The following is a 24,940-nucleotide window of genomic DNA, read 5'->3' on the forward strand; positions in this document are numbered from 1 at the left end:
CTAGAGCCAGCAAAGCATTAGTTTATCATCAAAATTGGTCAGTGTTATAAGCCAGCCTGTCTCTTAGTTAAAAAAAACCCACAATTGCCTCTAAAGTTCATAATTTAAAACTATGTTCAGAAACAGAAATGGAGAAATAACAATTTGTGATTTTAAGACAGATAACATGGTGTAAGTATGTCTTATTCATTTTGTGTATTTTTGAGCGTGTATTGCACCAGTTAAAACAGTGTGTCTCCAAAAAAAAGCATTTACTATTCCTTTCACAATGTTAAGCCATAATTGTGCAACTTTGAATTGTCAGTAAGACAATACATACATTTTTAGCAATTTCATCAGTTACTGGCCATAAGATTTTTTTTTTTTTAATCAAGTCTTAATATTTTGGATTTTTAAAATGAACACACATATACTGTATATATACAACTATTTTCTGCTTTTGGAAAGACAGGAAATCATTGTATGAGGAAGTGAGCCTAAAATAGCACCTGAAACACAGGTGTCAAAGATTTTGCATATTGGGTTTCTCTTGAAAGAAAAGAAAGCAATAATCTGCAGCTTGGCTCATAAGGGGCTCACATACTGTGCTGATGCCTGCTTCAAGTTTATCAACATTACTTAGTTCCCCTTTTTAGCAAACCCAAAGTTCATTGTAAATAAAAAGAAAATGGAACTAATTGAACTGTTATATTGATGATTTGTGTTTAAAGAAACAAAACAAAACAACAAAAAAATCTATTTGCAGGATCTGCATATCAACCTTACCCAACAAGTCCTCAAACCTAAATTGCAACTGTCAAGTCTGTCCTTTAATTTCATACCCTGAAGTATCAAAGTACAGAGTTTTTCCACTTTGGCTACACTTCAGAGCATCTAGATGGCAATGTTTGTGCTGCAGGGGGGCTGAAAATATTGCAGCGGCCTGGGGCGAAAATTTGAAAAAGATTTAACTTGTGGAGAATTTCAGCCGGACAACTTAGTGTTTTATTTTCCACTGCTCTAAGTGTAGAGAGCCAGTGAACATGGGAAGAGAGAGAAAGGGGTTTGACACATAACAAAGGTCCCAGCTGGAACTGAAACATGGACACTGTGGTGAAGTGAAATGCATCTTAAGCATTTAGTAGTCAGGGCACCTAATATCTTATCTTTTGGTTTGTAATAATAATTATAATATTAATATGTTTTTTTAAAGGTACTTCATGGCTACTGTTAAATTTTGGCCTTCCTTTCCTGACTGGATAACAGTTGTGCTTATTAGTAAATATTTGCATTGCAATAATAATGATGATAATTATGTCAGTTGTTGTAGAAATGCATATTAATGTGGCATAAATTATGCTGTATATAAACATGGGTGTTTGTAATTTTATTTACGTGCTTGTGAATGTGTGTGCATTCTTGAAGGCATATGCATTCAAGAAAATAGCTCAACGTGCACAGGCAGTGTGCATGAGTGTGTTCAAAGTGGTTTTTGGATTAAGGTTGAGCTAACAGGATTAGAATGTTCTTCTGCCTGCATAGGCATCTTTAAATAGATCAACCTGATGCTGCTGGTGCTTAAGAGCTGCAGAGGATTTAAGGTTTGACCAGCGAGAACAAGTATTTTCAAACACAGGACTGTTTCTCCTGATCTGTCGGTGAGTGTGTGTTGTATTATGTTCAACTGAAACTTTATATTGCCAGGAAGTCACAATTTGATTGATTTAAATAATGTGAATTCCTAAATTACAGAAAAAAATAGTTGGACTAAAACAGTCAAACTTACAACTGATACAAATACGTTATTAGCATTTAATTTTAGAAATTTTATATCGGCCTTAGCTTGTAATCTTCAGTTCTACTGAGGGACCATTAAACCTTTAGTTCAGGGGTAATTATGATGTACACAATGCTGAATGACTAGGTTTCCTGTGACAGCAGAAGTCTAATTTGCATTGACATTTTGCTAGGATTGTTACATAGTTACTATAGAAAAGCTGCAAGTTGTATGTATTGTTACTGATAGCGTTAGATGTTATGTTTATTGATACACTTCCAGTGTGACGAAGTAGATGGGTTTTAATGTTTGCAAATATCTTGAAGTATTCATTCTTTTTGTTTTGTCTGTTCTATATTAAATAACGGCTTTATCCTTTCACAGACATGGCTGATGTTCTGAAAAGCTTGAACCTCCTTGAGACCCTCAAAGAGTCCATGGAACTCAATAAGTTATCAGATGTCAAGGATGCAGTGGAGGATCTCCTGATCAGCAGGATAAACTTAGCTGTGATGGGGGACCGTGGGGATGAAAAAGCCACCTTTATAAACTCTCTCCGTGGCCTTGGTCCTGGGGATGATGAAGCAGCTCCATCTCTATCCACTGTTGCCCCAGAGGAAGTGGCAGGCTACCCAAACCCTAAACATCCAGACTTTCGCATGTGGGATCTTCCACCTGTCCCATCCACCTCTCTGTTTGAACCCGAGGGATACATAGAAAGAGTCAAATTTTTACGCTATAATGCTGTCTTCGTGACATTCATACAGACACCACAACCAAACAGTGTGGAGGTGTTCCTGGAAGCCCGGTCACTGCAGCAACAAACAGTGTACTTTATTCTGTTTGCTTCAGCAAAAGACACAGAAAAAAGCCTTGAAGACAAGAGGAAAGCCTGCCTGGATGTTCTTACATCACAGGGTGTGACACTGCCTAAAGTCTACCTGGTGAGACCCTCCACCCTTGAGCAGTTTGACTTCCCTTGCCTTTTGGAGGACATGGGAAGAGACCTTCCAGAGATACGAGCCCATGCCCTTATCTTGGCTTTACCAACGCTTACCTCCTCTCTGGTCTCTCAGAAAAAGGAGGCATTCAAAGCACTAGTATGGGCAGCTGCCTCACTATCTGGTGGAGTGTCAACTATTCCTGTTCCCTTTGTGGCCTCCATGGTGGACTCCAGTGTAGCTGTGCGGATTCTAACCAAAGCACAAATATCTCTGTGCTTAGACGATGAATCAGTTGAGCGACTGGCCCGACAGCGAGGTGTGGTACCAACAAGGCTTAAGGGGCTGCGGACTTGTTTACTGTCAGTGGAGGTCACCAAAGGTGAGGTGAAAAAGCGTCTGGCGGCGGCAGAAAAGGACTTGGCCACAGTTTCATCAAAGCTGGTGGAGATGGCTATGCCCAGACATGCCCGCTCTGCCAGCCGCTCCTTCGCTGCCATGCTGCAAGCCTTAAACGGCGCCATTGATGAAATGGCGGCTGATGCTGAGAAGATAGTAGCTGTTGCTCTTAGAGAGGGGCAGTGACATCAAATGTTTTTCCCTTTGTGTAAAATTTTCTGTTTATGTGTTGTTTATCTTCATTTTAAAGTTTTGGTATATTAGAAAGGCACTATTTATACAATACGTCATGAATCTTTTGATACGTTTTCACTGGTTTTGAAAAGTTAAAATTATTTAAAAACACTGTAAATACTTTGTAACACTCTGCAAAGAGCTGTCGAACACTGCAAACTTCTCAGGCCCACCCCATGCAGTGGCTTTCACTATTTAAAATAGATTAAGTGAGAGTTAGTTGCATGCATACTTTAGTAGGCAAGTTGAATAAGAAAATTCTTATGTTACCTTCATCAGTACATCTATAAAAGATTGTGTTCTCAGGCTTGCATGATTGGGCATGCAAATTCTGAAAGATTTTAGATCAACTGTGAAAACTTCCCTTTTTTAAAATCTTACTTTTACTTTAGGAGGGATGGTTTGTGCAACAGCCTGCTCTAAACGGGTCCTCTGAGGTAAGAACAAGCTAAATTTTCTTTCAGTATTAAATATATTTGCTTATCTCAATTATAAAGGTTGTTTAATGTCTGTCAAGAGAAAGTAATAATTTCTAAGTAAGCCCCTCAGCTGATTGGAAGATTGTTTTCAATAATGAATAATTGGGATTCTACAGCAAAAAGTCACCTTGTATTCACAATTATTCACTAGCATTTGTAAGTGAAGTATGCTGTTTATGGAGCCTTTAAAAAACTATATATATTTTTGACAATATTGCAAATAAACTTTTGGGTATAAATAACCAAATCTGTGAAATGAATTCCACTGTTATATTTACACTCTAAATATATTTGTGTGTGTGTGTGTGTGTGTGTGTGTGTGTGTGTATTATAGGTGTTTGAATGCATGGCTAGTGGAGCCAACATGCATGTTTTTTTTATTGCTCTGCTGTAAACAACTGATACTAATTACACCCACAGTTCAAAAAAAACATTCAGCCTTAATGTTTCTTCAGAAAGTCTTTTTCCCCACACTCTTTTTTACTCAAAATAAATTACAAATTCTGCTACTTCTGTAAAAAAAAAAAACAACAAAAAACAATTTTGCAGCACTGTAGGATTCTCAACAATCTTGAAATGAGGAAGAAGATGCAGAGCGCTCAATTGTCAGAAAAAGAAAAGAAAAAAGAGAAAGAAGAAAACCTTTTAGCTCATTTGCATTAAATAAATAACTAAAATTTAACTGGTAGCAACAGTTTAAAACAAAATGATTCAATGGTAGTATGATGTATACAATACTGTTCACATACTTTTTTGTTTCAGATATCCAGCTTTAGTGCCACATGAAAATGAATGCTCTGACAGTCGGGTGGTTTGTTGTTCTGGCTCTAATAAAAAGTATGATATTTATCACTTCACTATGATAAAAATGTTGCTTTTAACAAGACTTATAGTTACGTATATTAACCTGAGTTCCACTTGTGTTTTCAGATTTTCCTTTTGCCCAACCAATGTTCACATTAGAGGGCAAAACATACCTGACAGCTAAAGAGGGGTCCTGCGTTGAAATTAAGTGCAAAGTCACTAAGAGTATTGATGTTTCTGGTGCCTACTGGTTTTGGATAAAGGATTCATTTTGGACTAAGAAAGAGAATCAAGAATCAGAGTTTGCTGGCACTGTCATTTACAGCTCAAATAAAGAACAACGTCCAGTCAGTTCAGACTTTGTGCATAGAGCGACATACATTGGCTCTCAGCCTTCATTGTGGGAATCTAATTATATAACCTCAAACTGCAGTATTTTAATCTGCAACCTGAATAAAAGTGACAGTGGAAATTATTCTTTCAGATTTGAAGGTAAATCAAATTGGATAACAAAACCACCAGTCATCCTCAACGTTAGTGGTAAGTAAAAAAACAGTATGCTCAGAATGCTGAAATATAACTTAAGAAAATACATAGCAATGAAATGAAATATGCAAACAATTTAAGATGAGCTGGTCTAAAGGCAGAAAGGGTTTGATTAAATGAGATTCAAATCTATGATGAAAATAAGACCAACCTTTTTTGAATAAATGCTCTAAAAATAGAAGAGGGACTGCACTGTCTCCCTCTTCTGTGTCAGTGGACCTCTCGTGCCATATCATAAACAAGACATTATCTCATACCAGCTCGCGAGTGCTTTGTTTTGAGATTATTCAACACTATCTGGTCTGGTTGAGGATGGAAATATTTTGGGTGTATTGAGTATTCAGCTCTTCCCCATCCCTCAGATTAACACAAAAGCTGGCAGGTTGCTATCCCAATTTTGCCCAATTTGACCAACACTAGATAGCTCAATAAGTAGGTCAGTCCACCTGATGGTCATAAGGGTCACCCGGTAATTTAAAACCTGTATTTTACAATAATGTGAAGATAATCTCAACATTATGAGATTTTATCTTAAAGTAATAGGGTCCCTCTTTTCAGTCCCACGGTTGTAAAGCATAGGAAAATATCGAGTGTGTTTCCAGCTTTAATTTGACGTAAGTGGTTCTTTGACTCAGAGACTTTTAATTCAGCCTATATACGACTCCATAGTAGTTTTATTCAATCAGTATTCCTTTTACTGATTAGTACTATATGTAACTATAGGCATGGGACTAGAACAGAAAAAGTATAAATAAGTTGTTCTTTTCATTTTTGTATTCATTGTGACACTTTATTATTTATTAACTAACACTGGCTATTCTGTATACATTCTTATTATTTTGCTGATATTGTCTCACTTTCATGTTTTCAGAACATCCATGCCCAATCACTTTTAAGCAACCAGCCCTCGTACAGGAACATGACAAAACAACACTCACATGCTCCACTTCAGTTTCATGTCCTTCACACCCACAAATTGTAGATTTGGCACCACCGTTCCAAATGCTGACCTCAAGGCCAGAAACAGATGAAAAACAGAAAAGCACCTCAGTCAGTTTTGAAGTCAACTGGCAGCATGATGGGAAGGTGTTTTCATGCTCAACAGCAGTTGACAAATATTTAATTCGAAATATCACTTTAACTGTCAAATGTAAGTTCATCAAGCTCATTTATGTCATGTCTACATTACAGTGGTTATATTTACTGCTGATATTAACAATCTGTGATCCAAATGTAAACTAAAGGTAGCACCTGCAGTAAAAATTTAAACCTGAGTTTTGAACCTTCCTATATTCATCGACAGGTCTTTTAATACAGGATCAAATACTGGGTTAAAGTTAAAGTTATTAATGTTTTGGGATGCTTTGTTAAATTCACAAACTCTATATTACTTCTAAATTATATGGTCAACAATATCAAAGACTGCATTTTTTAAATTTTATTTTAAAACATATTGAAAATCCTCATCCATCAAAATATTTCTTTTTAGAAAGAGTACTTAAGGTAGCAATGTCTAGGTTTTACTCTTGCTACTTTTAAATGTTTTTTCTTGTAAGGTTAGAACTACTTAGCAGAATTACTATGGTATGTGCTTTTCAGTTGTAAAAGTAAAATAAGAAATTCAACTACATTTTGAGCAGCTGATCATTAATTTGGAAGGTTTAAAAGAAAATTGGTAATACAACTTTAACCACAAACTTTACAAGTACGTGAACATTATTTACTCCATGAACAGTGTTTATATCAGGAAAATCTGAATTTTTAAAGTTGCACAATTACATTGGTAATTCTGGCTTTTTGTTAGACCACTTGACATAGCTCTTTGCGTGATCTAAAATAACATAGATTTGTTCTTTTCTTAAGCATATTGGATTTCTGTGAACAGTTGACTACGTGTGTATTGAATTTGTATTGAATTTGTTGACACAGACATATTGGCTCAAGTAAGCCCACAAAATATTGAAGAAAGGCAAAATGTGAAACTCACTTGCTCTGCCAAAGGCCATCCTAACCCTACCTTTACCTGGTTTAAAAATAAAAAAAAGGCGAAGGGGAAAACGAGGGCAATATGGGAAATCCCATCAGTTGATGAGTCACACAACGGAGAATACCATTGTGAAGTTCAAAACAAAAATAATGAGGGAAAATCAAACTCAGTAAATATTACAGTTACATGTGAGTACTTTTTTTACTTTACTTTACTATTTTTTTACTCAAATTATCTGAATTTGGTGTGTCCGTCATTCTTGGTATCTCACGTATTACTGCTGTATTGTATATTTTTGATAGTTTACTCAGGTGTTTATAAATATAATTATCTTGAATTATATTTTTTCTCTTGATTTACCATATATTATTTTCAGGAGATTATCATTGTGAATCAGCCTGAAGAAATAATGAAATCTTATGTTTCAGATAAGCCTGAAGTTGAGGTGATTCCAGGTGCTTCTGTGGTTAAACAAGGAGATAAAATGATTTTGACATGTTTTGTGAAAAGAAGCAGCCCACAACCTAGCACCTATGTTTGGCGTCTAAATGGGAAAGCCATTGTTAGGGAGACAACACACCAGCATGTTGTTGAAAGAACTGAACCTGAGAACAGTGGCTTCTACATATGTGAAGCCACTAATACCGTGGGTACTGGAAAATCACAAGAAGTTCAAATTATAGTTGAATGTAAGTGTCACATCTCCTTGTGCTGCATGCATGTCAGAGTTTGTGATAACAGAGAGAGCATACTAAAAGCTATTTCCTTCTTTCAGATGGCCCAAGGAAGACGAGCATTTCCATTAATGAAGGTGATACTGAGGTGAGAGTTAATGACTCCCTTAAATTCACCTGTATCACTGATGCCAATCCTGCCCCAGGAAAATACTCCTGGTCCCGATTCAACGTAGCTAAGAAGTCCTACTCCTCACACTGGAAATTCAAGACAACTGAAAGAAATGAACTACTTTTGGTCAGTGTACAAAGAACAGATGAAGCATGTTATAAGTGCAATGCAACCAACCGCATCAGTACAGGGGAGGATAGTGGGCCAGTCTGCATACAAGTGCTATGTAAGTAATTACGCTGAAAATGTTGCAATATCTAAGTTTAGGTATTTTAGTTTAGGTATTTTAGCATTTAGCACCAAAAGTGAAGAAAAAAAAGTCTTATACGCCATTTTAAGGGTAGCAATTGGAAGTTACCGTTCCCAGCAAAGAGAAGTTGTGGCACATAACCCCACAGAAAAGCCCGTTCTTGTTTTAAGATTTCCATTTCTATATGGATTTAACAAACCAGAGATAACTGTAGCCAGCTAGCTGTGTTCATATGTTTCCAGTTCTTGTGTATGGTTAACCTAAACTCCTGCTGGTTGTAGCCTTATATTCAATAGTCGGTTGTGAGAATTGTGTCAATATTTTCTTATAACTCTCCACCCATGGGTGTAACTCACACTTACTGCATTATATTTTGTCACCTATCACCTTAATTTTGTGTTTTTCTTGACATGAAACATTTCTACCATAATTTGCTGAACAGAGCTTTACCAGAATGTTTGATGCTCATATCTAAAAAATATCAAACTTGTATTAAGCCTATGATTGAGCCTTGGTTGGAATGGACTGCTGCTGTGACATCATGCAACATGTTGAAAAAAAAAAAATTAATCCTGAAAATCACATGGTTGCTTGCTCTCTACAGATGCCCCGACAAAACCACAGCTGTCTATGGATACTGAGGTCACTGAGGGTCAGCTCATCAACATCACCTGCACTGTTGAAAGCTTCCCAGCTTCAGAGCTCAACCTGGAAAGGACTTACACAACAGATTCTCAGCCTCCAGAATGGTCTTTCACTCAACCTGACTGGCACAACAACATTCTCCAACACACATTTAATGTTACTTCAGCCCACACAGGCTTTTATATCTGCAGGGCCACCAACAGCGAAGGTTCAGAGAAAAGCATACAAAGGCAGTTGGTGGTGAAATGTGAGTGATAAATGCAATAGTAGTAGTGCCAGTAATATGATTTTGAAAAACTGCCAGATGAGTACTTACTTTTGATGCTTAGAGGGTGTTTCTTTTCCTTATAGGACTTTTGCACTACTCAGTTAACATTCCTTGTAATTTCCTTGTAATTGAGTATTTTATGGCTAATTTTACACAGTAATTCCTCTACCACTGAGTAAAATATAATTCAATATAGATTTCTTACTACGTTTTAAATGAGTAGTTTTTGATTTGACTTAAACACCCTGAGACACTGTATAGCGTACCAGTACCACAAACTATGGACTCAAAAATGACTATGTATATCACCCTTTCTCCCATTTGAAAGGCAATAGTTCATTGTAATGTATTTTTATCACTGCCAAAGTTTAAATCTGACTTCTCTTCATCACTTTGTTTTTGTTAAATGCAGATCGTCCCAGAAACGTGACTGTACAAGCTAAGCCTGCCTTTGTTGTAGATGAAAACAATTTGTTGGAGCTGCATTGCCATGCCCAATGCCACCCACCACTGACCTCTGTCACCTGGATGAAGATGATTGACGGGAAGAGTGAAATCATCCAGACGACACAGCCCTTCGTCGTTCGGTCTGTAAGTCCTTCTGACAGCGGACGGTACAGCTGTGCAGTCAGTAATGACCTTGGAACTGCAAATTCACAGCAAGTTGACATTAAAATCAAATGTGAGTAAACTGACACACTCAAGATGGCGTATGGATGAAGCAGAAAATACAATACAATATGTATACTTTATATTGTAAATACAGATTGAGCTGTCTGAAAGCAAAAAATATGATATAGAGAAGTCCTTACATTCAATTCTGTATAACCCCCAAACAAGATAATAGCAAGACAGAAAATAACACAGTGAAGGAAAGTATTAACACAAAACCCTTTTAATTCAAATTTCCAATACAATATGCTACATGTCACTATTAGTGGCAAAAAAAAAAAAAAGACAGACGAAGCACACTGTCTATTGAGTGTTCCAGTTTTGGCAACAGAGGACTTAAGCGACCAGGATGGCTGCATCTGTAGCGGGAATTTTGGAATACAGATTGCAATGTGTGCAGATATTATTGTAAGTTGTTTTAGTGATTGATGTTAAAAGTGTCCTGAGTTTTCTTGTAAACAAAATTATGTGTAAATTTAACGTGTCCCACCAAAACACACAAAGCGTGTATCCACAAGACCTCATAAATGAGCTGAATGTTGAATCCTTCATTTGCATAGTACGTTTTTTGAATAATTTGAGCCTTGCACTGTTTATATCCTAGTTGGTTTGCCAATTCTTCTCTGTCTTTTTCTGACATATAAAGACAGAGTGCAACATCTCATACTTAAAACCACACCCACCAAAGTGGAAAGCAAATGGCGCCACAATACAAAACTGTCAACCAGAGATTGTATTTATAGTACTGGCAAACTTGACATTGTCAGTTTGTCTCCCTACCTCGCTTGTCTTGAGGAAATTATCCCACTGAATGGCCAGAAGTGAAATATTTTTGATGTGACAATTTGATTGGATCAGGTCGGGGAGGTCAGGGGAGGTTCGCCTCTTGTAACCCCATGTCCTCATATGAGGACATTATATTTGGGGATTGCTGCACCCAATTCTTCATTCTGCTCAACTTAGACCTGTTGTCCTTATTTGTGGACACCGTTTTGTCTTTCATCTAGTGGTAGCAAGAGCACAATACACACATCCATGTGAAAACTAGATGGTAGGCATTGCCAAGTCAGCTGACAGCCAATCCCAACACAAAAGTGGACAAGGTACAGACCTGATCAAATTTTGTGTGCTCACAAGATACAAAAACTGGGGCACCCCGCCCATGACAAACATTGCTTCACAGGGTACCTCTTGTAATCTTAGAAAATAACAGTTGGTTGACAAATATGCCCATAATTTCTTGAAAATGATGTATTAGCTATTCATTAAGTCACAGAAAAATAGTTAGACTGGGTATATCTATAGCCACTATGTACAGAATGTGTATGTGATTATAACATCTTTCAATTCTTGTTAAAGAGTGTGGGCAGTTAAATGCAGTGTCTTCGATTACCACTAGATGTCAAAAATTTCAGTTTCTGCAGTGTCAGTTCTTGTGTGGTCTTTAACACTTTGTCCTGCTTTCCTTACTCCTAAATTTTCCCGTTTAGACGCCCCAAAACAGACAAAGATCACGAAAATAGCTGAGCAGCAGCAGCCTAACGGGATGAGCTCTGTGACACTGAGCTGCAGCAGTGACAGCTATCCCCCAATCACACAGTATTCATGGTACAAGATAAATGAAGAGGAAAAACCCGAAAAGGTGTCTGACAACCAGACCTACACAGTGTATTCAAACCATCCAGGAAGCTACTATTGCATTGCAAAAAATGAAATATATCATAGATTGTCTGAATCGGTCCACATGTTTAAACGTGAGTAAATTTCAGGTCCATGTGTATATATGTGCACCCTATATTGCTTTCATATGGTAGACATGTTGTTTGGTATTGTGAAATCTGACATACCAGCAGTTTCAAAGAATGCTACTTGTTCACACATGTGCCTATATACTAATTCTGTGCCTCTTATAAACACAGGGGACTTCATGAAGGCCCTGCTCATCTTCCTTGTTCTTATTATCCTGCTTGTCATTGTAATTGTCCTTGTCTACAGGTGAAGTATGAAAATAAATACATTTCACGGATTTAGCATGGGTAATTGGTAAGTACCACTGTAATCTCTCGTTATGTTTTCAGACACAAGAGGAGGGAATCATTTCGACAAAAAACTACGAACCCACTGCCCTGTTTAGGTTTTCAGGTGAGTCATTCTTTTCAACCTTATCTGCTTCTTATTGAAACAATTTGGACAGAACTAACATATTTGTGTGTGTGTGTGTGTGCGCGCGCACACGTACATATGTGCGAACCAATTCAGGGTTGGTGGAATGGTGCCAGGAGGAGGAATCGGATGAATGAGCATGGCATGCCAGAGCCTTTCAGGAGCAGAGATGACCTCTCGCCTGACCAGCCACACCATCCAAACATTCCACGATGCCAGTCTCGTCCAGACAGCACGTAAGACAACAGCCATACATACTGTCCCCACCCACAACAAGGCACACAGTGTAGGACAGAGAGCTGGATGGTGCTGCTCATGCTAATGTCAAAGAATCTATTTAAGATCCTTCAGACATGAATGACACAGTGAGACAGTTGCCTGTCATTTACTATAGTCACTCATTGAGTATGCAGGTTTTATTTCTTGTCATTGTTGTTGTTCCACAGGCCTGCATCCAACATTAATACCGTTTACTCTTCTGTGAATCTGCCCTCTGGAAAACAAGTGAGTCAAGCAATTCAAGTCTTAAGGCAACTTCTATAATATAATAGTACATTAAAGTAGTTGTATATAGAAGACTTTAATAAAAATCACAATTTGATATTTTTCTTACAGGGGCAGTTACCCATTTTACACAAGCACTTATCATGAGTACTTGTTAGCCTGTGAAATGTCTTCTGTGGCTTTGAGCTGAACTTTTTTAAGTCTGAGAGAAAAAAATAACTTTCAAACAGAAAATGGGCATGCAGAGTGAAAGATGTGGGTGTTAATCAGGTGTTGAAGGTCTTGAAATATTGCTGTTGCTACAGGCTTAAATATTAATTTAGCAGCACTGAAGTCCCTGAAGTCTCCAACATGACTGTGTAAGTCATTAAATGACATAGCTTGTTGTTTTATTCATTACATTCTAAACTATAACTTTTTTATGACCATACTCTAATATGGCATTTTATTTCATGCTATATTGTGATGGGTTTTTTTTGGCAAACTATACTAGGACCTTTTTATGACATATTACATTTTTATATTTGTATGACATATCAAATAATTGAATGATGTATGTATTGTATGATGTACTAAACTTTGATTATATAAGGACTTTTTATGGAATACTATTCTGTGACATTTTACCATGACACTTTTTTTGACATTTATCTGACAATTTTTATAATGACCATTTTTATGGCATACCATACATTGACTTTTTATATACTTTTTCTATGACAAAATGTGTTTTTTGACCATACCTTATCACAACTTTTTTTATTATATTTTTTATGACATACTTACTTATAGTTATAATAACATGATTTTAGGGCATACTATGAAATTTACTTTCAGTATTTGTTTTTTTTTCAGGGAATGCTATCTTTGGACACTAATATGAGAGTTAACCATCACTTATGACTTTTTTCTGACATTTTCTATGGCATACTACACTTTTTTGATGGAATACTTTACTAAGATTTTTCTGTGATATTTTCGGAGTATACTATTTATCAAATTTTAATTAAATTAGACCATTTTTTATTGAAGGTCTGACTATATTATATACTATATATGACATGTTTGTGACATTTTACACTGTGGCATATTTTTTGATAACTTTTGTTACATACTATACTTGACAGTTTTTTTTATGGCAAACCATACTATAACTTCTTTTGTGACATTTTTATGAAATATTACATTTTTATAACATACACAAGAAAACCTATACCATAAGATTTTTAGGAACATTTTATTACATTCTATACTATATTCTTGACTTGCATTTTTATAACACACTATGACAATTTTATGGCATGCTGTGACATTTTTCATAGCGAAAGGTTCAAGCACTGCACAAATCCGAAAGCAATGAAAACTAGGTGCAAGCAAAAACAGATATGAAAAAACAGAAAAAATCCGCACACTGGCGTATGCTCCCAAAAGATTTTTTCAATACCTCCACATGTGTGACGTGTCAGGCAATCGCCCTTCCGCAGACATGACAAGATGCTGAGACATACCCCATAAATACAAATGAATGAATGAATCTTTATTGTCATTATACAAATGTACAATGAAACTCTGTTTGGCCTCTCTAAATACGAATAAAAATACATTAAAAAACACACATAGAAGTAATAAATAAATAAATGAATAAATAGAAGGCAGCAACAGTAGTGCATATATGACACTTTCTGTTATGGTGGGAGTGGGGCAATGGAGGCCACAGCTCTAGAATAAAAGCTGTTTCTCAGTCTTTTTGTCTTGGCTTTGATTGTCCTAAACCTCCTGCCAGATGGTAGCAGTTTAAACATTAAGTGGCCAGGGTGTGTGATATCTCTGAGGATACTGTGGGCTTTCTTTTTGAGTTTGTTGGAGTAGATAGTGTCCAGTCCAGGGAGCTCCATCCTGATGAAGCACTGAGCTGCCTTCACTACACCATGGAGGCTGTGACGTTCTGCGGCTATGTAGCTGGTATACCACCAGAGGCGCTGTTGGTCAGAATGGACTCAATGGTGGTTCTGTAAAAGTTGAGTAGTAGTTTCGGAGGTAATTTGGCCTGCTTCAGTTTCCTAAGACAAAAGAGTCTCTGTTGATCTTTTTTTAACTGGCTGTGAGGTGTTGTTTTTCCATGTCAGCTGGACGACCGTGTGACTCCCAGAAACGAGATTTTCCACCTCCTCTTCTGTCTCTCCCTAAATGTGGAGGGGGGTGTGCTGTCTAAACTTGGTCTTCCAGAAGTCAATGATCATCTCCTTAGTTTTGGAGATGTTGAGGACCAGGTTGTTGTCTACACGCCACTGGGTGAGATGATCCACCTCATGCCTGTAAGCTGTCTCCTCGGTTACAGGCCCACTACTGTAGTGTCACCTGCAAATTTAATGATGGAGTTTGAGGGGATGGATGTAAGTGCAGTCGTGAGTGAATAGTGTGAAGAGCATTGGGCTCAGCACACAGCCCTGAGGAGTGCCAGTTCTGAGAGTTAGGGTGGAGGAAATGCTCTTGCTCACTCTGACCTGCTGCTGGTGGTCCATGAGAAAGTCCATGACATATGCACACAGGGAGGAGTTTAGTCCCAAGGTGTATAGTTTGGAGACTAGCTTGTGAGGAATGACTGTGAATGGGTTACATGACAGGTTATGTGATACCAGGAAATACAACTCTAAAATATGACCATAAGTGTCATGAGACAACAAAAAAACAAACGAACAAAAAAACAACAAAAAGAAGATAAGTAAGTTATCTGATAAATTAGAATAAATAAGTGATACTAAAAGAAAACATATGGATAATGTATAGTGAAACAAGTGTACCAATCAAAATAAGTAATAAAATAAAATAAAAAATATATATATGTATATATAATAAATAAAAATACACACACACACACATATATTTATATATATATATATATATATATATATATATATATATATATATATATATATATATATATATATATATATATATATAAAATGAAATGCAAAATGAAAATAAATAATAATAATGATAATGGAAAAAGTGAATATAAACACACACACACACATACATACATGCATACATACACATGCATATACATAATATATTCACGCACATAAATGTAAAATAAAATAAACTGCAACTGATATTGTCATAATGATATATCATGGTCACAAGTACTGTATATGGATAAAGTTGTTAAAAGCACACTACTACACATGTACCTATACATTTATACATTTATACAACTATATACACAGACAAAATCACATCAAAACATTGGGTAATACCAGCAAAACTATATTGTGAATTTATTAAAAGGAATAATCTCCTAAAGAACAGAGGCACCTCTGCTAATCTACAAAAGGAGGTAATGATAACTGATATAAGTAAATAAAACATAAACATACCGCATAATGAAACAGTGTGAGAATCTGCGTTGAAATGCACTGCCAGGGGGTATATCTCTGTAGCTTTTGTGGATCTTAGGAAGAGTATATAGTACAGATATAACAGGGAAGTCTCAACATTTTTGAAAGTCAACAAGGGTGCTGAAGTTATCACACTGCGTAGTAGTAACAAATAACAATCCCTTGCTTAAAGCAGTTATACAGATGTCAGATAACTGTTTAGAAGGCAAGTTTACCACATTTCATACATCTTGAGCCTCTGGCGAGTTTGATGTGGCTCCCTTGTGGGAGGGGCGCCTCCCCCTCCCACATTTCTTGCTCGGCCACGCTGTGGTTAAAGTTCCTTTTTTAGTGACATTTTTCATGACATTTTATGACAAACAATGCTATGACATGTTTTATAACATTTTTATGACATACCTAACTGTGACATTTTTTTTTACAAACTGTTTTACAAACTGTATCGCTCCTGCTAGGTTTTCCAATAAAACACCTGTCATTGCGCGCGACCAATACGCATGGAGACATGTCTGACAGCCAGCTCAGCCGTCATGTAACAAAGTGACCGACTTTGCCTCTAGAACAGCTGAGTGTTTGATAGCCACAGCTTTTCATTATCACGGATCAAACAGCTGATGGTCCGACAGCAGTGCAGTGAGACAAACAGAGCACAGCTTCTCCTTAGAGCACCAAAGTGTCTGCCCTCATAGTTCACTGACACAGTTTCATTTGACCATGGTGTGTTTGAGTGTAATAAACATATGATTTATTATTATTTATTAAACTTTCCAGATTTATATTAAAACAATCTAATTTTTAAACAAACTGATAATAGGCCAACCTCTCCTGACTGCAGGACTCTGACTTCAACTTCTGTGAATCTTCTGTGCTATTCATCATTTTACTTGGGAATTAAAAACTTTTGCGTACTCCTACTTCTACTATAACTGCCAACAGCTTGCCAACATTTCAGTTAGAGAAAGGGTGAAAATATGGTCATGTGCTTATGGCCCCAGGAGGGGGCAGCAAGGGGGCAGATGAGACACTGAGCGATGCGTCCTGGTGTTTCTAAATAATTCATCCAAAGTCTGATTAAACCTGAAACTAACACAAAGTAGTGTATAGATGGCGCTCTAAAGAGAAGCTGTGCTCTGTTAGTCTCACTGCACTGCTGTCGGACCATCAGCTGTTATCTGTGATAATGAAAAGCTGTGGCTATCAAACACTCAGCTGTTCTAGAGGCAAAGTCGGTCACTTTTTTACATGATGGATGAGCTGGCTGTCAGACATGTCTCCATGATTAATAAAAACAGTCTCATAAAATACACTAAATTATCAATTTGGAACTCTGATCAAAAATTAAATTAATAATTATAACCAAAATTACCATATTGAAGGTAGAGAGTGAAGGATTTCAGAGCTCTTGACACAGTAGCTGGCGATTTACTCACTTTTGTACAACATTAAGCAGACACCAAGTATGATTCCAAAAACATTTATTCAAAAACAAAAGCAACGCTAAACAAAACACACAATATTTCCTAACTGCTAATACATACAAGTATATATAAACGATAAATGGTGAACAGACTATACTTGTATAGTGCTTTTCTTATTGACTGTGCTTTAACACTACATGTCACATTCACCCATTCACACACACATTCACACACTGGTGGCTGAGGCCATCTGACTCAGCATCGGGAGCAATTTGGGGTTCAGTATCTTGCACATCTTCTACATGTTGCTCGGAGGAGCTGGGGATCGACCTGCTGACCTTCCGAATAGAGGACGACCTGCTCTACCTCTGAGCCACAGCCGCCCCATATATACAAATGTACATGTGTAAATGTGTGTATATGAGAGAGAGAGAGAAAGAGAGAGAGCGAGAGAAACAAAGAGAAGGCGTGTGTTGGTGTGAGCGTTAACACACCAAGAGGCAGAGGTGGATTGACTAACAACAGAAGTTACAGCGAGAAGCCAGATTCAAGATGGTAGCTCAAAGATGGCCGCAGAGCAAGGAAGGTCTTAGCTGACCATGTGGTTGGTCAGACAAAGGAACAAAGAAAAGGTGGGAACTTTAAGTTCCTCCTCTGTGTGCTTCTGTTGAGAGCCAACTTCTGAGTGCAAGTATGTGATCTAATATGTATAAAAGGTGCCTTGGTTGGTAAAATGGTTGTTTAGTTGCATGCAAGACCCTGTCTGTGTGAGGCATTAACATATTAAATTCCAGGCTAACCAATTGAGTGGTGAAGTAATGAGTCCTAAAACGCGGAAGTTTGTTAGCCTTTTAGCACTTCCGGTTCCCTCGTCTTAAAGTCTATGGGTTTTTTGAATGGGTTTTCGGAAAAATGCCTTAAATAAGGTCTGCGGTTAACACAGGCTAAATATATTTAGACGTTTTGTTCTGCAACATAAAATATGTCCGCTTAAACCTGACTTTTGAACTTTTAAGGTTTTACTTGTCTTAAAAAAAGCGGTTGCTAACAAGTGGCTAAATGGGACTACAGTGTTTGTTGGGGATGTTAGACGTCATCGCAGCGGACACAAAAACCCATTTAATCCAATTATCCACCCTTGTAGCTTTACGGACTCACACTCAAACTTGTAGATTTATCTGTTTATAATACTTTTCGATCATGTTTTAACGTGAGCCTGTTGTTATGTCCTAATGCTATGCCCAGATGTTACTTGCCAATCCAGGAGTGGTAGAGTTCTTTGGGTTGCTGGCTGGAGAAAGGAAGTTCCAGTTCAGTCACCTCTGTGCAGTTCCAAGGATCCAGGAGGAGCCTGGCCGGTCTTGGTGTCCTTACAGAGACAGCAGTTGAGTGCCATCTCGGTTCTGTTCGCGGTTGGCTTGAGAAGTAAGCTGTGGCTTTCCAACTATTGCAAAGTCACTTGAAACTTAGAAATTAGACCTGAGACAAGGCGGCAGCTCCTGCTGGGAGCTTAGGTGTGGAAGGGGGGAAGGGTAGCGCAGTGCTTCCAGACCTGCAACCTTCCTCGGAGGAGGTTGGGAGTGAGAGCCAGAAGATCAGCAGATGCATCTCTTCTTGGCTGTGTGATATCCTAGGGGGTCACAATGGTGGACCAATCATGTCTGAAGATGGATCCGTGAGAGAATCTAACACATAGGTGTCAGAACATGAGACACTCTGAGACATTGACTTCAAATGGCTGTTCTTTGAGGGACAAAGAAGACAACAGTAGCCATTTTGAAGAGGGAACTCACAGGACATGTCACACATGTGTCAGACAATGTCAAGTGTCAAAATGAATGAATCATATGTGGAATTCCCAGGACCCTACAAAAGTATGTTGTCCAAAATAGCACACAAAAGTTAAAGTTTAGTATGTCATCAAAAAAAAATGGGAAAAAAAGTGATACAATAGTATGTCTTCCAAAGTAGCATGAAAGTCTTACAGTACTTATCATGTCACCCATGATAATAATATCCATATTTTTTTCTGACAACTTTTGATATTTTTTGACATACTATACTATTGCCTTTGTGGCCATTTTTTTGACATGCTAATATTTGAGTTTTTTTGGCCTTTTTTGGCCTTTATTCCCACTTTATATATCATGAAGCAACTCTACAAGCTATTATACGTCGTTTTCGGCCATTTTTTCGGAGTAGTCAAAATTTGACTTTTTTGCCATACTATACTATTGCCTATGTGGCCATTTTTTTGAACATGCTAATTTTTGAGGTTTTTGGCCTTTTTTGGACTTTATTCCCACTTTGTATACCAATATGCGTCTCTACAAGCTATTCTATGTTGTTTTCAGCCATTTTTAGGAGTGGTCAAAATTTGACTTTTTTCGCCATACTATACTATTGCCTTTGTGGCCATTTTTTTGACATGCTAATTTTTGAGGTTTTTAGCCTTTTTGGCCTTTATTCCCACTTTATATATCATGAAACAACTCTACAAGCTATTATATCGTCGTTGCCATTTTTTCGGAGTAGTCAAAATTTGACTTTTTTCGCCATACTATACTATTGCCTTTGTGGCCATTTTTTTGACATGCTAATTTTGGAGGTTTTTTTTAGCCTTTTTAGGACTTTATTCCCACTTTGTGTACCAATACGCGTCTCTACAAGCTATTCTATGTTGTTTTCAGCCATTTTTAGTAGCGGTCAAAATTTGACTTTTTGCGCCATACTATACTATTGCCTTTGTGGCCATTTTTTTGACATGCTAATTTTGGAGGTTTTTTAGCCTTTTTAGGACTTTATTCCCACTAGCCATTTTTTTGACATGCTAATTTTGGAGGTTTTTTTTAGCCTTTTTAGGACTTTATTCCCACTTTGTGTACCAATACGCGTCTCTACAAGCTATTCTATGTTGTTTTCAGCCATTTTTAGGAGCGGTCAAATTTTGACTTTTTCGCCATACTATACTATTGCCTTTGTAGCCATTTTTTGACATGCTAATATTTGAGTTTTTTTGGCCTTTTTTGGCCTTTATTCCCACTTTATATATCATGAAGCAACTCTACAAGCTATTATACGTCGTTTTCGGCCATTTTTTCGGAGTAGTCAAAATTTGACTTTTTTGCCATACTATACTATTGCCTATGTGGCCATTTTTTTGAACATGCTAAATTTTGAGGTTTTTGGCCTTTTTTGGACTTTATTCCCACTTTGTATACCCATATGCATCTCTACAACCTATTTTATGTTGTTTTCAGCCATTTTTAGGAGCGGTCAAATTTTGACTTTTTCGCCATACTATACTATTGCCTTTGTAGCCATTTCTTTGACATGTTACATTTTTTAGGGTTTTTGCCTTTTTTGGCCTTTATTCCCACTTTGTATACCAATATGCATCTCTACAAGCTATTCTATGTTGTTTTCAGCCATTTTTAGGAGTGGTCAAATTTTGACTTTTTCGCCATACTATACTATTGCCTTTGTGGCCATTTTTTTGACATGCTAATATTTGAGTTTTTTTGACCTTTTTTGGCCTTTATTCCCACTTTGTATACCAATACACGTCTCCACAAGCTATTCTATGTTGTTTTCAGTAGGGGTGTCAACGTTTACAATTTTTTCTACATGTGTAAATGGGACTTCTAACTGACGTGAACCCGGTTACACGATTTATGATCTTTTTCTATCGCAGTTGCGCTATATAACCACTAGATGGTTCTGTCTCCATTCAAATACCTCCTAATCTCATTAAATCAAAGCCATTCCAGTAGTTAGTTATCGCACAAAAACTTTTATTCAGCGAACAGAACTTAAAAAGTAGGCAATCCATCTCACCATTTAAGGCTTAGACCTACTTATGACAGAAAGTAAAATGAGTTGAAAATAAAATCATCAATTTTGACAGACAAGAAAACATACAAGTGAAAGCTGGAAAAGGTTTAACCTTCTTTTTTAATCATTGATTTAACTATTGCTCACTTTTGTACAATATATTTTTTTAAGCTCGGCTTGTTCATCGCTTGTTGCTTGTTGTCCATGCGGCCCCGAGTCAACTTGAAGTGACGCGACACTGGCTGTAGCTGCGTTTTTTTTTTCTTCATATCAATGTAACATTGCCACCTGTGCATCTATTATGTATGTGCATAACTGCATTAGTGGGAACATTTAAGTGTATAGTTAGTTAATGTTATTATCTTAAGCTTTCAGGCAACATTATCACCCCTAAAAATACTATTGGTGAGAAATGAACGAGGAGGAGGAGAGGAAAAAATGACGTGTAAACGGTGATTGATTTTTCTGAACGGTTATGATTTGTTATCCGTGTACCCGTTTACACGTGCAGATGTTGACATCGCTAGTTTTCAGCCATTTTTAGGAGCGGTCAAATTTTGACTTTTTTGCCATACTATACTATTGCCTATGTGGCCATTTTTTGGACATGCTATTTTTTTTGGTTTTTGGCATTTTTTGTACTTTATTCCCACTTTGTATACCAATATGCGTCTCTACAAGCTATTCTATGTTGTTTTCAGCCATTTTTAGGAGCGGTCAAATTTTGACTTTTTCGCCATACTATACTATTGCCTTTGTAGCCATTTTTTTGACATGCTAATATTTGAGTTTTTTTGGCCTTTTTTGGCCTTTATTCCCACTTTGTATACCAATATGCGTCTCCACAAGCTATTCTATGTTGTTTTTAGCCATTTTTAGGAGCGGTCAAATTTTGACTTTTTCGCCATACTATACTATTGCCTTTGTGGCCATTTTTTTGACATGCTAATTTTTGAGTTATTTTGGCCTTTTTTGGCCTTTATTCCCACTTTGTATACCAATATGCGTCTCTACAAGCTATTCTATGTTGTTTTCAGTTATTTTTAAGGAGCGGTCAAATTTTGACTTTTTCGCCATACTATACTATTGCCTTTGTGGCCATTTTTTTGACATGCTAATTTTGGGTTTTTTTTTAGCCTTTTCAGGACTTTATTCCCAGTTTGTGTACCAATACACGTCTCCACAAGCTATTCTATGTTGTTTTCAGTAGGGGTGTCAACGTTTACAATTTTTTCTACATGTGTAAATGGGACTTCTAACTGACGTGAACCCGGTTACACGATTTATGATCTTTTTCTATCGCAGTTGCGCTATATAACCACTAGATGGTTCTGTCTCCATTCAAATACCTCCTAATCTCATTAAATCAAAGCCATTCCAGTAGTTAGTTATCGCACAAAAACTTTTATTCAGCGAACAGAACTTAAAAAGTAGGCAATCCATCTCACCATTTAAGGCTTAGACCTACTTATGACAGAAAGTAAAATGAGTTGAAAATAAAATCATCAATTTTGACAGACAAGAAAACATACAAGTGAAAGCTGGAAAAGGTTTAACCTTCTTTTTTAATCATTGATTTAACTATTGCTCACTTTTGTACAATATATTTTTTTAAGCTCGGCTTGTTCATCGCTTGTTGCTTGTTGTCCATGCGGCCCCGAGTCAACTTGAAGTGACGCGACACTGGCTGTAGCTGCGTTTTTTTTTTCTTCATATCAATGTAACATTGCCACCTGTGCATCTATTATGTATGTGCATAACTGCATTAGTGGGAACATTTAAGTGTATAGTTAGTTAATGTTATTATCTTAAGCTTTCAGGCAACATTATCACCCCTAAAAATACTATTGGTGAGAAATGAACGAGGAGGAGGAGAGGAAAAAATGACGTGTAAACGGTGATTGATTTTTCTGAACGGTTATGATTTGTTATCCGTGTACCCGTTTACACGTGCAGATGTTGACATCGCTAGTTTTCAGCCATTTTTAGGAGCGGTCAAATTTTGACTTTTTTGCCATACTATACTATTGCCTTTGTGGCCATTTTTTTGGACATGCTAAATTTTTTGGTTTTCTGCGTTTTTTGGACTTTATTTCCACTTTGTATACTAATATGCGTCTCTACAAGCTATTCTATGTTGTTTTCAGCCATTTTTAGGAGCGGTCAAATTTTGACTTTTTCGCCATACTATACTATTGCCTTTGTGTCCATTTTTTTGACATGCTAATATTTGAGTTTTTTTGGCCTTTTTTGGCCTTTATTCCCACTTTATATATCATGAAGCAACTCTACAAGCTATTATACGTCGTTTTCGGCCATTTTTAGAGTAGTCAAAATTTGACTTTTTGCCATACTATACTATTGCCTATGTGGCCATTTTTTTGAACATGCTAATTTTTGAGGTTTTTGGCCTTTTTTGGACTTTATTCCCACTTTGTATACCAATATGCGTCTCTACAAGCTATTCTATGTTGTTTTCAGCCATTTTAGGAGCAGTCAAATTTTGACTTTTTCACATACTATACTATTGCCTTTGTGTCCATTTTTTGACATGCTAATATTTGAGTTTTTGGCCTTTTTGGCCTTTATTCCCACTTTGTATATATCATGAAGCAACTCTACAAGCTATTCTATGTTGTTTTCAGCCATTTTTAGGAGTAGTCAAATTTGACTTTTTTGCCATACTATACTATTGCCTATGTGGCCATTTTTTTGAACATGCTAATTTTTGAGGTTTTTGGCCTTTTTTGGACTTTATTCCCACTTTGTATACCAATATGCGTCTCTACAAGCTATTCTATGTTGTTTTCAGCCATTTTTAGGAGCGGTCAAATTTTGACTTTTTCGCCATACTATACTATTGCCTTTGTGGCCATTTTTTTGGACATGCTAAATTTTTTGGTTTTCTGCGTTTTTTGGACTTTATTTCCACTTTGTATACTAATATGCGTCTCTACAAGCTATTCTATGTTGTTTTCAGCCATTTTTAGGAGCGGTCAAATTTTGACTTTTTCGCCATACTATACTATTGCCTTTGTGTCCATTTTTTTGACATGCTAATATTTGAGTTTTTGGCCTTTTTGGCCTTTATTCCCACTTTATATATCATGAAGCAACTCTACAAGCTATTATATGTTGTTTTAGCCATTTTTTCGGAGTAGTCAAAATTTGACTTTTTTGCCATACTATACTATTGCCTATGTGGCCATTTTTTTGAACATGCTAATTTTTGAGGTTTTTGGCCTTTTTTGGACTTTATTCCCACTTTGTATACCAATATGCGTCTCTACAAGCTATTCTATGTTGTTTTCAGCCATTTTTAGGAGCGGTCAAATTTGACTTTTTCGCCATACTATACTATTGCCTTTGTGGCCATTTTTTGACATGCTAATTTTGGAGGTTTCTAGCCTTTTTAGGACTTTATTCCCACTTTGTATACTAATATGTGTCTCTACAAGCTATTCTATGTTGTTTTCAGCCATTTTTAGAGCGGCCAAATTTTGACTTTTTATACTATACTATTGCCTTTGTGGCCATTTTTTTGACATGCTAATTTTGGAGGTTTTTTTAGCCTTTTAGGACTTTATTCCCACTTTTGTGTACCAACACGCTGCCTCTACAAGCTATTCTATGTTGTTTTCAGCCATTTTTAGTAGCGGTCAAAATTTGACTTTTTGCGCCATACTATACTATTGCCTTTGTGTCCATTTTTTGACATGTTACATTTTTTAGGTTTTGGGCCTTTTTTGGCCTTTATTCCCAGTTTGTATACCAATATGCGTCTCTACAAGCTATT

The 24,940-nt window shown here is 36.9% G+C and overlaps 2 protein-coding genes across 6 annotated transcripts in view; both read left to right on the forward strand.

Annotated features, from left to right (window-relative positions):
• The first annotated feature begins 88 nt into the window (after positions 1-88).
• irgq2 (immunity-related GTPase family, q2) lies at positions 89-4,065 on the forward strand. The gene is made up of 2 exons (XM_042489912.2): positions 89-1,637; positions 2,141-4,065. Exon 2 carries the CDS (start codon positions 2,143-2,145, stop codon positions 3,280-3,282), a length of 1,140 nt encoding a protein of 379 aa, XP_042345846.1. The 5' UTR covers positions 89-1,637; positions 2,141-2,142; the 3' UTR covers positions 3,283-4,065.
• Positions 3,639-24,940, forward strand: part of LOC121945626 (B-cell receptor CD22) — an 86,205-nt gene continuing 64,903 nt past the window's right edge. The window contains exons 1-14 of one of the 5 annotated variants that reach the window (XM_042489910.2): positions 3,639-3,767; positions 4,572-4,646; positions 4,740-5,153; positions 6,031-6,309; positions 7,089-7,334; positions 7,575-7,835; positions 7,922-8,218; positions 8,847-9,134; positions 9,568-9,837; positions 11,318-11,581; positions 11,747-11,822; positions 11,906-11,969; positions 12,087-12,226; positions 12,437-12,494. In XM_042489910.2, coding sequence (XP_042345844.2) covers positions 4,592-4,646; positions 4,740-5,153; positions 6,031-6,309; positions 7,089-7,334; positions 7,575-7,835; positions 7,922-8,218; positions 8,847-9,134; positions 9,568-9,837; positions 11,318-11,581; positions 11,747-11,822; positions 11,906-11,969; positions 12,087-12,226; positions 12,437-12,494 — 2,712 coding nt within the window. In that variant the 5' untranslated portion in view covers positions 3,639-3,767; positions 4,572-4,591. Of the gene's footprint in view, positions 3,768-4,571; positions 4,647-4,739; positions 5,154-6,030; positions 6,310-7,088; positions 7,335-7,574; positions 7,836-7,921; positions 8,219-8,846; positions 9,135-9,567; positions 9,838-11,317; positions 11,582-11,746; positions 11,823-11,905; positions 11,970-12,086; positions 12,227-12,436; positions 12,495-24,940 lie in introns of those variants that run through there. The other 4 variants (XR_015777906.1, XM_088084233.1, XM_088084232.1 and 1 more) reach the window with 4 other exon arrangements.

This window comes from Plectropomus leopardus, chromosome 11, assembly GCF_026936395.1.
Source record: "Plectropomus leopardus strain MGB_pleo_1.0 chromosome 11, ASM2693639v1, whole genome shotgun sequence".
In the NCBI taxonomy this organism is placed as follows: domain Eukaryota; kingdom Metazoa; phylum Chordata; class Actinopteri; order Perciformes; family Serranidae; genus Plectropomus; species Plectropomus leopardus.

Excerpts from the sequence above, each read along its gene's own strand:
- irgq2 (XM_042489912.2), top strand. The coding sequence starts at position 2,143 with ATGGCTGATGTTCTGAAAAGCTTGAACCTCCTTGAGACCCTCAAAGAG.